The 17,545-nt window shown below is 40.8% G+C and overlaps 1 protein-coding gene across 7 annotated transcripts in view; it reads right to left on the minus strand.

Moving 5' to 3' along the window:
* Window positions 1-17,545, minus strand: part of CDKL5 (cyclin dependent kinase like 5) — a 442,123-nt gene that overhangs the window by 281,343 nt on the left and 143,235 nt on the right. For all 7 annotated transcript variants that reach the window (XM_069761528.1, XM_069761532.1, XM_069761530.1 and 4 more), the window contains one exon: window positions 7,593-7,764. In XM_069761528.1, coding sequence (XP_069617629.1) covers window positions 7,593-7,656 — 64 coding nt within the window. In that variant the 5' untranslated portion in view covers window positions 7,657-7,764. The remainder of the gene's footprint in view (window positions 1-7,592; window positions 7,765-17,545) is intronic.

Below are 17,545 nucleotides of genomic sequence, written 5' to 3' on the forward strand. Positions count from 1 at the left end.
GTTATCTGTAAAATCTCTCAAGCCACACTCAGAGTTTTATAGGTCCATTCACACATACATGAAAATCACAGATCTAAGAATGAGATCCGTGAGTGTCAGAACATTCTTTTCTAATCTGATTTTGAGGATTAGAATAGGACATGCTCAATCCGTCTGTAAAAGCGTGCAGCACACCAACACTGCACAAGGATACAGGAATGTAGCCTTATTATGTATAGCACAGGCACTTAGTATCTAATGTACTCATTTATTATGTATAGTATAGCACAGACCCTTAAGGTACCGTCACACATAGCGACGCTGCAGCGATACCGACAACGATCCGGATCGCTGCAGCGTCGCTGTTTGGTCGCTGGAGAGCTGTCACACAGACAGCTCTCCAGCGACCAACGATCCCGAGGTCCCCGGTAACCAGGGTAAACATCGGGTAACTAAGCGCAGGGCCGCGCTTAGTAACCCGATGTTTACCCTGGTTACCATCCTAAAAAGTAAAAAAACAAACGCTACATACTTACCTTCCGCTGTCTGTCCTCGGCGCTCTGCTTCTCTGGTCTGGCTGTGAGCGCCGGGCAGCCAGAAAGCAGAGCGGTGACGTCACCGCTCTGCTTTCCGGCTGACCGACGCTCACAGCCAGAGCAGGAGGAGTGCAGAGCACAGCGCTGGAGGACAGAGAGCGGTAGGTAAGTATGTAGTGTTTGTTTTTTTACTTTTAGGATGGTAACCAGGGTAAACATCGGGTTACTAAGCGCGGCCCTGCGCTTAGTTACCCGATGTTTACCCTGGTTACCAGCAAAGACATCGCTGAATCGGTGTCACACACGCCGATTCAGCGATGTCTACGGGGAGTCCAGCGACGAAATAAAGTTCTGGACTTTCTTCCCCGACCAGCGATCTCCCAGCAGGGGCCTGATCGCTGCTGCCTGTCACACTGGACGATATCGCTAGCGAGGACGCCGCAACGTCACGGATCGCTAGCGATATCGTCTAGTGTGACAGTACCTTTAGTATAATTGTGCTAAAAAGTTTACATAACCTGGCAGAATTTTTGCTTTCTTGGACTTTTTCACTCATGGTTAGTGGTTAAGTGAAGACATTTATTGTCAAGCTATGGTGTTTTCTCTTTTTAAATCATAATGACAATGCAAAACATAAAAATGACCCTGATCAAAAGTTCACATACCACATTTCTTAATTCTGTGTATTGCCCCCTCTAACATCAATGACAGCTTGAAGTCTTTTGTGGTAGTTGTGGATGAGGTTCTTTATTTTCTCAGATGGTAAAGCTGCTCAATCTTCTTGGCAAAAAGCTTCCAGTTCCTGTAAATTCCTGGGCAGTCTATCATGAACTGCGCACTTGAGATCTCCCCAGAGTGGCTCAATGATATTGAGGTCAGGAGACTGAGACGGCCACTTCAGAACCGTCACTTTTCTGTGCTGTAGCCAATGACAAGTCAACTTGGCCTTGTGTTTTGGATCATTGTTATGTTGGAAAGTTCAATTACATTCCATGCACAGCTTCCGGGCTGATGATTGCAAATTTGCCTCCAGTATTTGCTGGTAACATGCTGCATTCATCTTTCCTTCAACTTTGACCAAGTTTCCTGTGCCTTTGTAACAGCGATCCATATTCTCTGAAGACAAATAATTCTGATGAAGGCATAGGCATTGGCCGAAACGTCAACATATTATTTGTCACAGTGGATCAATAAAACTCTGTCTTACTTTTTTTGCATATGAACTGAGAGTGCCGGATTTCTTTACTTTATATTGGGATTGGTACCCTATTCGTGCACCTCACTATATACGGAGTGCCGTGTTATTACCCTACTTTTGTAACTCATACATCCCCAAAACATCAGCGATCCACCTCTGTGCTTTACAGTAGGAATGGTGTTCCTTTCATCATAGGCTTTGTTGACCTCTCTGCAAAAGTAGCGTTTATGGTTGTGGCCAAAAAGTTCAATTTTGGTCTCATCACTCCAAATTACCTTGATCCAGAAGCTTTGAGGCTTGTCTCTGTGCTGTTTTGCATATTGTAGGTGAGATAGTTTGTGGCATTTGCGCAGTAATGGCTTTTTTTGGTGACTCGACCATGCAGTCCATTTTTCTTCAAGTGCCTCCTTATTGTGCATCTTGAAACAGCCACACCGCTAGTTTTCAGAGAGTCCAGTATTTAAGCTGATGGTATTTGTGGGTTTTTCTTTGCATCTCCAACAATTTTCCTGGCAGTTGTGGACAAAATTTTTGTTGGCTACCTAAGAGTGGTTTTGGTTTTACAGAGCCCCTGATTTTCCATTTGTTAATCAAAGTTTGAACGCTTGAGTTTGAACAAGCAAACAGGTCAAGGGTGAGGATGTTACCTTTAGAGGTCATTCAAACTCATTTGTGTCAACTTCTGTGCATGTTATCAGGCCAAAATCACCAGGGTATGCAAACTTTTGATCAGGGTCACCCAACCACTAACCATGAGTGTATAAAAAGTTTTGGTGTTAACCTTCATATTCTCTGAAAAAGGCCAAGAAACAAAAATTCTGCAGGGGTATGTAAACTTTGAGAACAACTGTATAAAGTGTACTCACATATGCATAGCACAGTCCTTAGTATATAGTGTACTCACTTATTATGTACAGTGGGTACGTAACTTATGCAAACCCATTAAATGTTTCCCTCTTTGTTTCATTGCAGCCATTTGGTATATTCAAAAAAGTTCAAATTTTTTCTCATTAAAGTGCACTCTGCACCCCATCTTGACTGAAAAAAACAGAAATGTAGAAATTTTGCAAATTTATTAAAAAAGAAAAACTGAAATATTACATGGTCATAAGTATTCAGACCCTATGCTCAAACACTCATATTTAACCCCTTCATGACATTGGGAAGGAGGGGAGTGAAAAACGAACACGGAAAAACGGAGAATCCCAGAGCCATAACTTTTTTATTTTTCTGTCACTATGGCCATGTGAGGGCTTATTTTTTGCGGGATGAGTTGTACTTTTGAACAACATCATTGGTTTTACCATGATGTGTACTAGAAAATGTGAAAAAAATTCTAAGAGCCGTGAAATTGCAAAAAAAGTGCAATCCCATGCGTGTTTTTTGTTTGGCTTTTTTGCTAGGTTCACTAAATGCTAAAACTGACCTGCCATCATGATTCTCCAGGTCAGTACGAGTTCACTGACACCAAACATGTCTAGGTTATTTTCTATCTAAGTGGTGAAAAAAAATTCCAAACTTTGCTAAAAAGAAAAAGAAAAAATTGTGCCATTTTCCGATACCCGTAGCTTCTCCATTTTTCGTGATCTGGGGTCGGGTGACAACTTATGTTTTGCGTCCCAAGCTGACGTTTTTAATGATACCATTTTGGTGCAGATATGTTCTTTGACTAGCCCGTTATTGCATTTTAATGCAATGTCACAGCGACCATAAAAACGCAATTTTGGGGTTTTGAATTTTTTTCGCGCTACGCCGTTTAGCGATCAGGTTAATCCTTTTTTCATTGATAGATCAAGCGATTCTGAGTGCGGCGATAACAAATATGTGTATATTTGATTTTATTTTATAGTTTTATTTTGAATGGGGCGAAAGGGGGCTGATTTAAACTTTTATATTTTTTTTATTTATTTCATATTTTTTTAAACTTTTTTTTTTACTTTTGCCATGCTTCAATAGCCTCCATGGGATGCTAGAAGCTGGCACAACTGGATCGGCTCAGCTACATAGGAGCGATCATCAGATCGCTCCTATGTAGCTTAACTACAGGCTTGCTATGAGCGCCGACCACAGGGTGGTGCTCACAGCAAACCGGCATCAGTAACCATAGAAGTCTCAAGGACCTCTATGGTTACTATCCTGACGCATTGCTGACCCCCGATCATGTGACGGGTCGGCGATGCGCGCATTTCCAGCCGCGCGGCCGGAAGCGGTAAATGCCGTTGTCAGCATTTGACAGCGACATTTAACTAGTTAATAGCGGCGGATGGAACTCGTTACCACTCGCCGCTATTGCGCGCAGATGTCAGCTGTTCAAAACAGCTGACATGTCACGGCTTTACCACCGGAGCCCACATCAAAGCAGGGGATCTGACCTCGGAAATACTATCCCGTCCGAGGTCAGAAAGGGGTTAAGTCACATGCTGTCCATTTCCTTGTGATCCTCCTTGAGATGGTTCTCCTCCTTCATTGGAGTCCATGTGTTTAAATAAACTGAAAGGACTGTCAATATAAGACCTCATAGCTCACAGTGCATGTCAGACCAAATGAGAATTATGAGGTCAAAGGAACTGGCCAAGGAGCTCAGAGACAGAGTTGTGGCAAGGCACAGATCTGGCCAAGGTTACAAAAGAATTTCTGCCGTACTCAAGGTTCCTAAGAGCACAATGGCCTCCATAATCCTTAAATGGAAGAAGTTTGGGACCACCAGAAGTCTTCATAGAACTGGCCATCCAGCCATACTGAGCAATTGTGGGAGAAGAGCCTTGGTGAGATCACTGTGGCTGAGTTGCAGAGATGCAGTAGGGAAATGGGAGAAAGTTCCACAAAGTCAACTATCACTGTAGCCCTCTACCAGTCGGGCCTTTATGGTAAAGTGGCCTGACTGAAGCATCTCCTCAGTGCAAGATATATGAAAGCCTGAATAGAGTTTGCTAAAAAAAAACACATGAAGAACTCCCAGACTATGAGATAAAGACAGACCTTTTTGGTGATAATTCTAAGCTGTATGTGTGGAGAAAACTAGGCACTTCTCATTACCTGCCCAATGCAATCCCAACAGTAAAACATAATTGTGTCAGCATCATGCTATGGGAGTGCTTTTCAGCTGCAATGACAGGACGACTGGTTGCCATTGAAGGAAACATGAATGTGGCCAAGTAAAGAAATATCCTGGATGAAAACCTCTTCCAGAGTGCTCTGGACCTTAAGGCCCCTTCACATTAAGCGACGCTGCAGCGATACCGACAACGATCCGGATCGCTGCAGCGTCGCTGTTTGGTCGCTGGAGAGCTGTCACACAGACCGCTCTCCAGCGACCAACGATGCCGGTAACCAGGGTAAACATCGGGTAACTAAGCGCAGGGCCGCGCTTAGTAACCCGATGTTTACCCTGGTTACCATCCTAAAAGTAAAAAAAACAAACAGTACATACTTACCTACAGCCGTCTGTCCTCCAGCGCTGTGCTCTGCACTCCTCCTGTACTGTCTGTGTGAGCACAGCGGCCGGAAAGCAGAGCGGTGACGTCACCGCTCTGCTTTCCGGCTGACCGACGCTCACAGCCAGAGCAGGAGGAGAGCAGAGCACAGCGCTGGAGGACAGACGGCTGTAGGTAAGTATGTAGTGTTTGTTTTTTTTAGTTTTAGGATGGTAACCAGGGTAAACATTGGGTTACTAAGCGCGGCCCTGCGCTTAGTTACCCGATGTTTACCCTGGTTACCAGTGAAGACATCGCTGGATCGGTGTCACACACGCCGATCCAGCGATGTCAGCAGGGAGTCCAGCGACGAAATAAAGTTCTGGACTTTATTCAGCGACCAACGATCTCCCAGCAGGGGCCTGATCGTTGGTCGCTGTCACACATAGCGATTTCATTAACGATATCGTTGCTACGTCACAAAAAGCAACGATATCGTTAACAATATCGTTATGTGTGAAGGTACCTTTAGACTTGGCTGAAGGTTTACCTTCCAACAAGACAATGACCCTAAGCATACAGCTAAAATAACAAAGGAGTGGCTTCAGAACAACTCTGTGACCATTCTTGACTGTTCCAGCCAGAGCCCTGACCTAAACCAAATTGAGCATCTCTGGAGAGACCTGAAAATGGCTGTCCACCAACGTTCACCATCCAACCTGATGGATTTGTAGAGGATCTGCAAGGAAGAATGGCAGAGGATCCCCATTTCCAGGTATGAAAAACTTGTTGCATCATTCCCAAGAAGACTCATGGTTGTACTAGCTCAAAAGGGTGCTTCTACTCAATACTGAGCAAAGGGTCTGAATACTCATGACCATGTGATATTTCAGTTTTTATTTAATAAATCTAAAAAATTCTACATTTCTATTTTTTTTAGTCAAGATGGGGTGCAGAGTGTACATTAAAGGGAACCTGTCACCTGAATTTGGCGGGACTGGTTTTCGGTCATATGGGCTGAGTTTTCGGGTGTTTGATTCACCCTTTCCTTACCCGCTAGCTGCATGCTGGCCGCAATATTGGATTGAAGTTCATTCTATGTCCTCCGTAGTACACGCCTGCGCAAGGCAAGATTGCTCACCCCAAACCATCTTGATTGGGTTCAGGTCTGGTGACTGTGGAGGCAAGGTCATTTGGTGTAGCACCCCATCACTCTCCTTCTTTGTCAAACAGCCCATTTATAAGGCAAGAAATCCCACTTATTAAACCTGACAGGGCACAGCTGTGAAGTGAAAACCATTCCCGATGACTACCTCTTGGAGCTCATCAAGAGAATGCCAAGAGTGTGCAAAGCAGTCATCAAAGCAAAAGGTGGCTACTTTGAAGAACCAAGAATATAAGACATATTTTCAGTTGTTTCACACTTTTTTGTTAAGTCTATAATTCCACATGTGTTAATTCATAGTTTTGATGCCTTCAGTGTGAATGTACAATTTTCATAGTCATGAAAATACAGAAAAATCTTTAAATGATAAGGTGTGTCCAAACTTTTTGTCTGTACTGTGTATGTATATATATATATATATATATATATATACATATATATATATATATATATATATATATATATATATTATTATAGCGCCATTTATTCCATAACACTTTACATGTGAGGAGGGGTATACATAAAAAACAAGTACAATAATCTTAATCAATACAAGTCACGACTGGTACATGAGGAGTGAGGACCCTGCCCAAGAGGGCTCAAAATCTACAAAGGATGGGTGAGAATACAGTAGGCGAGGGTAGAGCTGGTCGTGCATATATAGCCATAAAAGGAGGGGGACTCCAACATATTTCTTGAACAGGGGCCCCAAGCTGTCAGTGTCCGCCCCTGATCTGTATCTATAGTTGCCAGCAGTATTACTAATTTTGCATTTTAATAAACATCATGAACTGAACAAAAACAAATAAAACATTGCTACTTAAAAAAATTAAAAATACATTTAACAAAAAAATGTAAATAGGTCATTTTCTGACAGTATATCTCCTTTAAGGTGAACCTTTTCTTAGAACTCAATTATGTGCCATTCCTCTGTTATCTATACTAGAAAGGAAAGTGGTAAAGAATTCTGATAAAACGTGATTCCCTCCAGACATGAGCTTTTGACACTCATCCATCAGAGAACAATTAGAGCTTTTCATGTTTCACAGAGTCTTGGATTCCTATGGGGTAAATTACCTGTACTGGACACTACAGTCAATTTCATTCTGATAAAAATCTAAGCCAAAATCTTTTCTTGACTAAATGTAATTGAGTTTTAAAATTTAACATTTACTTTAAACCCATAAAATGTGCTTGAGGTTGATTTCAGAAGTTTAAATTCATTCAATATATTATATAAAACTTTTCAGTTTTTCTTTTTAGACAAGAGTTCATCAGTTTTTGGAAATTCTGAAACGTACCTTCACCTACAACTCCAAGGACCTCAAATTTATTCATCACATTACCAAGATTAGGAATCTTCATGAAGACAAACACGGCTTATGATGACAGCCACGAAACATGGCAGAACGGATGTGTGAGGGAGAGTCTTCACGGCTTATTTGTCTCCAAATGATTGCATGTTGCTTTTACCTATGGGAGAAGAACACAAAAGTTATCATCCAACTCATATTTTACCATTGGGCCCATATTAAAATTTTAATTGGTCATAGAACAGTTTAAAAGATGGTTCAGAAGAAAGACAGAGACTACAAAGTACAGAATTCTAGATGAGGCGATTGAGAAAGCTTGAGCTTGGTGAACCTATGACTTTTTTCAACCTATATAACGTGGAACTATGTAATCTTTTGAAATTCAAATTTGCTAGCTCTAAAATGTTCCTAAAAATTGGATTAGCTGTGAATAGAAAAGTACTCCAAAGACTCCATCAGCCCTGAACACTATTCTCTTTTTTTTTATACTGTAATCTTGACACACTCTCTGTATAGTATCTCCTGCGCATTATGAACCTCTCCATACCTCCCTAAGCGTTGACATCCTCTCACTATCCAGATAAACCAGAAAATGGCTGCTGCATTCTCTGCTTCTGCTTTTATACAGGCTAAAATGGTCTGCAGCTGGTTTAGGCGATTTGTATGAAATAAATTGCAAATTGTTTTAATTTCTAAAAATTCAACACAGGTTCAGTTTGAGTTGAATTGACTTGATCATCTCTTACTGTGATACATATAGAATATAGAAGATAAACTGTCCAAAAGTAAAAAAAAAAAAACCCTATTGTAAAAATGATTTTTAGCCAAAAATATATGCATGTAAGTAAAAAAAAAATTAAAAATAATGCCCCAAACAGTGTTCTCATTGTTTATGGGGCATTGATTTGGCTTCACCTTGCAAAATAGCTGAATCAACGAGTCTATGTCTATAACTGTTGTAGAAGACTTGTAGGTAAGAAATAAAAAAAAAGTAGCTGATAAATTCTGATTGAAATAGATCCCAAGCAAAATGCATGAAATGCTATATAGATTTTTCAGTTAGGATTTAATTTATCCTATTGCATTTTAAGAAAATTAAAAATAAAGATTAGTTTTCTAACAGATGGTCATGACAAAACAGAATCTCTTCTGTCGGACTGTGAATGACGACTTCACATATTATTATTGATGCGCCCAGTCAAAAAAAAAAGCACTTTTCTATTTTCAAAAGCCAACAATAGTACTGCCAAATATAGAGCTTTATAGATTTTTGCCATATGGAAACTCTCAGTCACGATACAGAAAAGAACAGGAAGGTAGAACATTATATGCAATGATGGCAATGCATTGTGAGGCATATTGACGAATACTGCAGCGGTCCCCAATTTGTGGCTTTCCTGCTGTTGCAGGGATCTCTATGTCAGTGAATATAGCAGATGGCTTACAAAATATGCACTTTTAGGCCAAAGATTCAATTACGTTTTCCTGGTTTAAATGTAGCATGAGACAAGAGAAGGAAGCTGTTGGTATTAAATGGGCACTGAATTATCAAATGTATGGTCAAAAAAATAAATTGTGCAAGCTAAAAGTTAATTGTCATCTGCTCACAAATTTTTGCACATGTCACTACTTGCCCGAAAATGTGGGATATTTCCCTCCCAATGCAACATTAAAAAATGGTAAGAAAAGTTGGTGGAGGGGGCAGCACAGAAAGTATCTGACAAATTTAACAATATAGGGTCCGAGTGCAATCCGACAAAACATTAGATTGCACTCGGACCAATGCTAGTCTAAGGGGCTGTGCACAAGTCCAAATTTTTTCCTCGGATAGAGTCTGTCCAAGAAAAAAAATTGTTGCATGTCCGAGTTTGATCCCAATACTTGGATCACATTTGGCCAAGAAAGTCAACGAGTTGGTGGAAAACATCTGCACATGCATGACATCTGAGTGCGGTCCGATTTCCACGCACTGACAATGCAGAAGACGGAAAAATGTTGTTCTCTATCTACTAATCACATTCCAGAGACTCGGAGCACACTGTGCCGACACTCGGATCAAACTTTAATCAGAATTTGATCAAAGTGTCATTTGCACAAGTCTGCACATAGCAGCCATATATTTCACTTTTAGTCACGGGAGTGTACATATTAAAGGGAACCTGTCACCTGATTCACAATGCCTAAAGCATAGAAAGCATGAATCAGAGCCTGGCTGCATGATAAAATATTCTGACATTTCAAAGAAAATATTATTATTATTATTAATAATAAAAATTATTATTATTAAGATTATTATTATTATTATTATTATTAAAATATACTTTAAATATCCAGCTAGAGAATGAGACTTGCCCGGTGCACCTATGGCCAGCTCCTAGGTGATTGACAGTTCTCTCGCTCTGAGAGAGACCTGTCAATCACCAGTAGGATTAACAGCAGGTCACTGGATAGTTACAGCATATTTTCTCTGAAAGGTTGAAGCATTTCATAGAATGATATAAGCGGCTGGAATCATGCACCCATACTGTGATTCATGCGGCCCGCGGTGAGAATCAGATGACAGGTTCTGTTTAAAAATAATTGGCAAAGTCACTCAGATGAACTAGAATTTAAGACTGGTGTATGACTGGCACCAACTGAACCATCAATGCTAGGTTTCTTTTTATGATTAAAATGTTGCTAGCAACCAATTTTTCTACTAAATTGTCAAGAATAAGGTCAATTCATTTTCTCATAAAGGCCAAACCTTCTCTGGTGAGCCATTAACACCACCTCTCCCCAGGCTGAGTATAGTGGAGTTATTTTCTACAGTAATCCCCGACAACCCTTTTAACGTTGCTCAGGCTTCATGGGTGTTGACGCTGAACAATGTTATAGGGTTAACAACAGGAAGGAATTTCATCTCTGTGAAGGGAATTTTAAGCATACTTTTGGAAAATACTTGAATTCCATTTTGCCAGACTACACAATGTGCCTGATCGGCTCCATTGTGTTGGAAAGCAGCAGTACAAGCCTGGGCAGCTATTTTATCTACAAACTGTTGGACACCAGCCAGTACAATATCCCCCATTGCTAACCCAGAAAGATAAAGACACAGTCAATAGAAGAACTTCCCAGGTGTTCCCAGTGAACAGAACAATTCTTACACATCTGATATTTAAAACTGAAGGAAAGAAAAACAAAACTGAGCAGAAATGGGAACCTGAAATCCATGTAGATTTTAAGCTGCTACTCTTGTTTTCCTAGAACAATGAGAAGATCCTTAAAGTAAACATTCAGATTTCCACCAAGTAGTCTCCTCTGGATTTCCAATTATTTTGGGTTGTGTGTAAAAACATGATTCTTGTTAAAATCTCTGGTTTTGTCTCTTGATGCTCACAATTAAGATGAATGTGATCTCTTAGTAATATTAAACTAAAATGAGAAGACATATTTACTAGAAGTAAATAGTGATTGACTGGTGTGATTCACTCAACTAATTAGGACTGTATGAAAATTCAATGTTTTTCACTGGAAGTAAATGCACTATATAGCAGATTATGGAAAAGTGATAGTCTAGGGAAACAACAACCCAAGAGGTCTACATGGTGGAAAGGAAATGGAAAATGAAAACGTATTCTACATCACAATTTGAAAACTGAAGTACTACAGTCATGAAAACGTTTGTAGATGACTGGTACAAAACAACTTAAGGATGAGCACTAGTGATGAGCGAGCATGCTCGGGTTTCCTCTGAGTATTTCAGCCTGCTCGGAGATTTAGTTTATGTTGACGCAGCTGCAGGAATACATGTGGGGATTGCCTAAATCCCGAGCATGCTCGGAGAAACTTTAGTAACGAGCATACTCGCTCATCACTAATGAGCACCACTCTCCAATGTATAATTACATCAAAAAGTCAAACACAAAGTAACAAACAATTAATGATTTACAATAGATCTACCAGTCATAACTAATAAAATTTCCCAAAACCAATAATACCACAAAATGACCCTGGTTCATCAAAGCAATTTCAACAGAATTCTGCCGTAAATTGCTTTGAAAAATTGTAAAAGTTTGGGGCAACTGTGAGTTGGACAAAAATGTTGCAACTTTTGGTGTTTTTACGCCAATTTCTTCTTACTCCACATAAGTGGCTGTAGCTGGGGTTGGACAGGGACACGGTAGGGGCATGATGCCACAGCTTGTCTAATTAACAAATCCAGACTCTACAATAGAAAACTTACTCCAGTCAGAGACAGGAACAAGATATCTGGCATAGCACACAAGGCACACACCACTCTTCAGATACTCCTGATTAATGAAAAGGCATGTACCTCTTCATGAATTAGGAGTGTCTGACTCCACGATGGTCCCTCATCCAGACCGATGAGAAAATCGATAATCTTGATGAATTGGGGCCATTATGTCTAAATCTATAATTTTTTTTCATTTTTGGTTACTTTGTGTTAGACTCTTTCATCGGATTTTACATATTGATATCTTAGGGTGCACACTTCCTGTATTACGCAAGACAGGTGCCGTGTGTTTCCCCAAACTATCATGTTATGGGAAACTGCTCTAGGATTGAGTTTTAATTGATTTTAGATTTGTGTTTAACTTAATATTTGTGTTAATTAAAGTAATACATTTTTACTTAACTGTTGGGTGGGCACAGATTTTTCCATGTGGTTCTGTTCGTTGGAGTATTTGGAGAAACCATGTGAAATATTTCAAGAGATTGTCACACAATTATTACTCCGGACCATATATTTTATCATAAATTACTGATGTTATAAAGTACGAGGTTCAGAGCAACCCCTCTATGAGCCAGAACATAGGTCTACTTTTCGAGTCCATGCATAACATGGTCTGCCATTCACTTCTATGGCTGGAAAATGTTACATTTCTCCAGAAAAAGCCTCTTTTTTTAGAACGTTATTGTCTTCATGAGAAGATCCTTTTAGCTTAGATGGTGTTAGACACGGCTAACAACGCAGAACATATATAATTTCAAATAAATCTTCAGAAATGAAATTATATATGGGTATGGTTTACGAGACATACCCTTTACATGCCTAAAACTACAATACTCTTCTTATAACATTTCTGAGATCTATTGTCATATACTTATTTTTCTACATAGAGCCCATACCAGTCATATAAAAAGTCTGTTGCAGTTCTCCATTTTACATCTACAGTCCAACAAGTATTACAGAGAGGTCCAGCTCACTGTCTGGGATCTTTCCATCTTCACATCAAATCGCCTGTGAATTATGAGTGAACGTTCTTACTCATGGTGTCAAATTGTAGACCAAACATTATATTTATACCCCCACCCCATTAAAGTTCCACCTACCATATTACACCTGACAAACCAGCAAAACGCTTGCTTGTCAGCTAAACCGATCTGTTGGATTGCCCAAAAGATCATGGTTCTCCACAGAGAATTGTCTTGTGTGAACAAGAGATGTGCTGCCGAGAACAATATGCGTACTGAATGAGGTCTTACTGATTGTTTAGTAAGCATCCAAAGCATGTTAGCAGGTGTAAATAGGCTATAAAATGTCCGCCGACCGGCAAACATGTATCCGGCTGATGGTCATTTAACGCTATACATTGCTCAGTGTAAATGCACCCTTTGGGTATGAGCACATGTTAAGTATTTGCTGCAAATACCGTTTCTGCATCTCTTGGCAGGAAAAAGGCAACATAAAATACGTGCATTTTTATTGCGTTTTTTACATGCGTTTTTGTTGCAGATTTTTCCTCACTCATCAGTGTGGGTAAAATCTACAGCAAAAACGCTGAAAGAATTAACATCCTGCAGATTTAAATAAGTTGCAAAGCTGTAAAGAAAAAATAGCAACATGTGCATGAGATTCCTGGATTTTCATTCACTTTGCTGGGATTAAAAAAATCCTTTGTGACAAAACTGCACAGAAAAAAAGCAACAAAAACACAACATGTGAACATAGCCTATCTGTGATTATTTACTTTATATCTAGCTACATCAGTGAACCACTGGGGATATCCTCGCTGCCTCAATCTAGTATATACCGTATTTTTCGGACTATAAGACGCACTTTTTTCCTCCCAAAATGTGGAGGAAAATGGGGGATGCGTCTTAGAGTCCGGAGATATTGCTATGGCTATGGTTTGGAGGTGGGGGAGCGGCATCGGAGGAGCAGTGGGTCACAGAGGCAGGAGCCGGTGGCTCCGGGTAACTCCTGTGCCCGCTACTAAAGAGAAATGAATATGCACTGCATTCCATGCCCATGGGTGTGGAGGGCAATGAATATTCATTTCTTCCTGACATCCTGGTATGATTGATTGGCCCCATACCCTTGCTGGTATGATTCTGAATATTCATATCTCTTAAGTATCGGGACATGTGACCACCGGCAGCAGCAGGAAGCAGGATACTCACCGCATTCTCTGATGAACGGTCCCAGTGAGTATTCCGGCTGATGTCCCTGCCATGTGCTGCTTACAAGCATTAAGCAGCTGCTGGCACCGAAGCAGGATGCTGTGACTGCGAGGGAGCGGAGGAAGGTAAGAGTAAAGGTTTTTTATTTTTAATCTTTTCTAATGGGGCCATGGATACCAGGACTGGGATGGGGCCACTCATACCAGGAACTGGATGGGGGCCAATCAATCAGACCAGCAAGGGGATGGGGCCAATCAATCATACCAGGAACTGGATAGGGCCAATCAATCATACCAGGAACTGGATGGGGCAAATCAATCATACCAGGAACAGGATGGGGCCAATAAATCATATCAGAATAAGAATGGGACCATGCATACCAGGACTGGGATGGGGTCAATCATACCAGAATAAGGATGGGGACATGCATACCAGGAAGGGGATGAGGGCCATGCATACAAGGATGGGAATGAGGGCCTTGCATACCAGGATGGGGATGAGGGCCATGCATACAAGGATAGGGATGAGGAGACCATATTTACCAGGATAGGTGATCTTAAGTACAGAACTGACCACTTTTTGGCTTCGTTTTTTTCCCCCTAATTTCCTCCTCTAAAACCTGGGTGCGTCTTATGGTCCAGTGCGTCTTATAATCCGAAAAATATGGTATATTAATTTCAACATTCAAAAGATCTGGCTAGAACTGATATATTACTATAGTCAACCTTATACTGATCGCTAACGACACAGAACACCAACTCACTGGGTGACACTCGGGAGTATTCACCAGAGAACCAAGCTATGGACTTTCCACTGCACTGAAGCATACCCGTACAGCTGCCTCTCTGGATTATCAGCTACGTTACGTATGTATTGCAATGTTTATAATGTTGACACTTTACCATCAATTGTATATTGTATTCTTCATCTTTTTTACCGGAAACTTTAATTACGTAGCAGGAACTGAAATGTTACCATGTCTATTACAACTATGTGCATGCAGATCACTTAGGCGGAGTCCATAAAAGTAGTAACATCATTGGATCCCAGAACTGTACACAGCTCTTTGGCTGATTACCTTTTTGAGGGATATGACTCTGTTGCTATTTTTTAATAATTTACTGGTGCATAATATAATAGCTGTATAGAGTTTCATACGAGGCACACAAAACTGGTTGTGTCTCTTTTCTTTCTGAAATTTTAATAGATTTAGAGCACATTCTATTTTATTGCTTTTTGGGGGATTTAAGATGTAGAGTAAATTTACAACATGAAACCAACATGGTACCATGCTGCGCTTTTCCTTCCTGTAAAATAAAAGACACAACAAAAAAAAAAAAACAATCAGAACTCATTTGCAATTGGGTTTTTATATTGGTATTTGCTTCCAGTATGTAACGGATTTGTTCTCCGCATTACTTTTTTTTTCTCCATCTGAAAGACGGAAAAGAGAAAATAAATTCTAAAATGCAGGTGGGAACAGACTTTTTTACATAGTTACATAGGTTGAAAAAAGACCTAGGTCCATCAAGTTCAACCTTTCTATTATTTAATATTATTAATAATAATATTTTTCTTTTCTGTCCTGCCCTTGAAAAATTGATCTTAATCATTCAAAAGAAAAAACAAAAAAACTAACTTGCGCACACGGACCAATTATGCCCTTACAAGTTCCGACAACCACAGCCATAGAGAGAAAGCCATAGAGAGAGTTGTGTTGCATTGGAGAAAATGACCCAATGAACATTTTTAATTTCTACCAATATATGCATAAACATACTGTACAATTTAGTACAACTTAGGATGTGTTAGAAAATATGGACACTCCCTTTTATTTTATAGAATAGCTACACACAAAGAGCTTCTGCTACACTTCGATCCCGGTAGAAGTTTTTAATTGATATCAGTGCTCAGATTGAGAATTAAGACAACTGAAAAGGCTTTTATAATTAGTACTTGTTTTGATGAGACATGGTGAATGAGCAATCCTATATTACATAATCAAGTGGAGCACAGATTTCATAGAAAGCAATGAAAGGTCAAATGCTAGTTCTAATGAAGCAAATCAGCAGAACTGGGCAGCATCCAGTACCCGACACATTGTACCTGACATTCTGGCAGGAGAACGCTGTGTGGGGGGATCTGTAATCCTCGAATGTAGGAAGAATTACATACAAATTCTAATACAATAAACAAAAAGGGTTAGAACAGAGTCAGCAGCACATCTGTTACACTACTGGGAATCCAAAGTAACATTTCCATCAAATCAGATTAATCGTAAAATGAACATTGCAGAAAAATAACGCTCATTAAGATACAAGAACTCACATTGCCTTAATGAATGGTTTAGAATTACTCAACAAAGATGGCTCTCGCAGTGTGCACCTACAAGTGGTGTTGTGTAGGTGCACCAAAGCATTGCAATCTTACAGGCTTATGAACACGTAAGGACACCACATTAGTGGCTTCTCCTGTCATGACCGTACCGGTCATGGGACTTGCCTAGGAGAATAAATTCAGCTGTGTGATTATGGTGTGGCTTCATGACTGCAGAGTTCATTTCACCACTGTCCTCCACAGTAGACATAGATCTGGTCTTTGACTTGGCCACCCTTTAAATCTTTTTCATGCTGGACTTAAGGTACCGTCACACTAGACGATATCGCTAGCGATCCGTGACGTTGCAGCGTCCTGGCTAGCGATATCGTCCAGTGTGACAGGCAGCAGCGATCAGGCCCCTGCTGTGCTGTCGCTGGTCGGGGAAGAAAGTCCAGAACTTTGTTTCGTCGCTGGACTCCCCACAGACATCGCTGAATCGGCGTGTGTGACACCGATTCAGCGATGTCTTCGCTGGTAACCAGGGTAAACATCGGGTAACTAAGCGCAGGGCCGCGCTTAGTAACCCGATGTTTACCCTGGTTACCATCGTTAAAGTAAAAAAACAAACACTACATACTTACCTACCGCTGTCTGTCCTCGGCGCTCTGCTTCTCTGCTCTGGCTGTGAGCGCCGGGCAGCCGGAAAGCAGAGCGGTGACGTCACCGCTCTGCTTTCCGGCCGCTGTGCTCACAGCCAGAGCAGAGAAGCAGAGCGCCGAGACAAACAGCGGTAGGTAAGTATGTAGCGTTTGTTTTTTTACTTTTTAGGATGGTAACAAGGGTAAACATCGGGTTACTAAGCGCGGCCCTGCGCTTAGTAACCCGATGTTTACCCTGGTTACCGGGGACCTCGGGATCGTTGGTCGCTGGAGAGCTGTCTGTGTGACAGCTCTCCAGCGACCAAACAGCGACGCTGCAGCGATCCGGATCGTTGTCGGTATCGCTGCAGCGTCGCTTAGTGTGACGGTACCATTAGTCTCTATTCACACTGTAATCAGAGGAGCCATTGGCAAAGCACGCAACAGTATTACCGACATCAAAACATCTGCCCCACTTATAAGTCAATGAGGTCCTTCAGAAACCAATGGGATCCATCATATAAATGAATGAATTTTGTAGGAGTGGAGGCTCTATCGATCTGTGAAGGCTAACCG

Source organism: Ranitomeya imitator, chromosome 3, assembly GCF_032444005.1.
Source record: "Ranitomeya imitator isolate aRanImi1 chromosome 3, aRanImi1.pri, whole genome shotgun sequence".
NCBI lineage: Eukaryota > Metazoa > Chordata > Amphibia > Anura > Dendrobatidae > Ranitomeya > Ranitomeya imitator.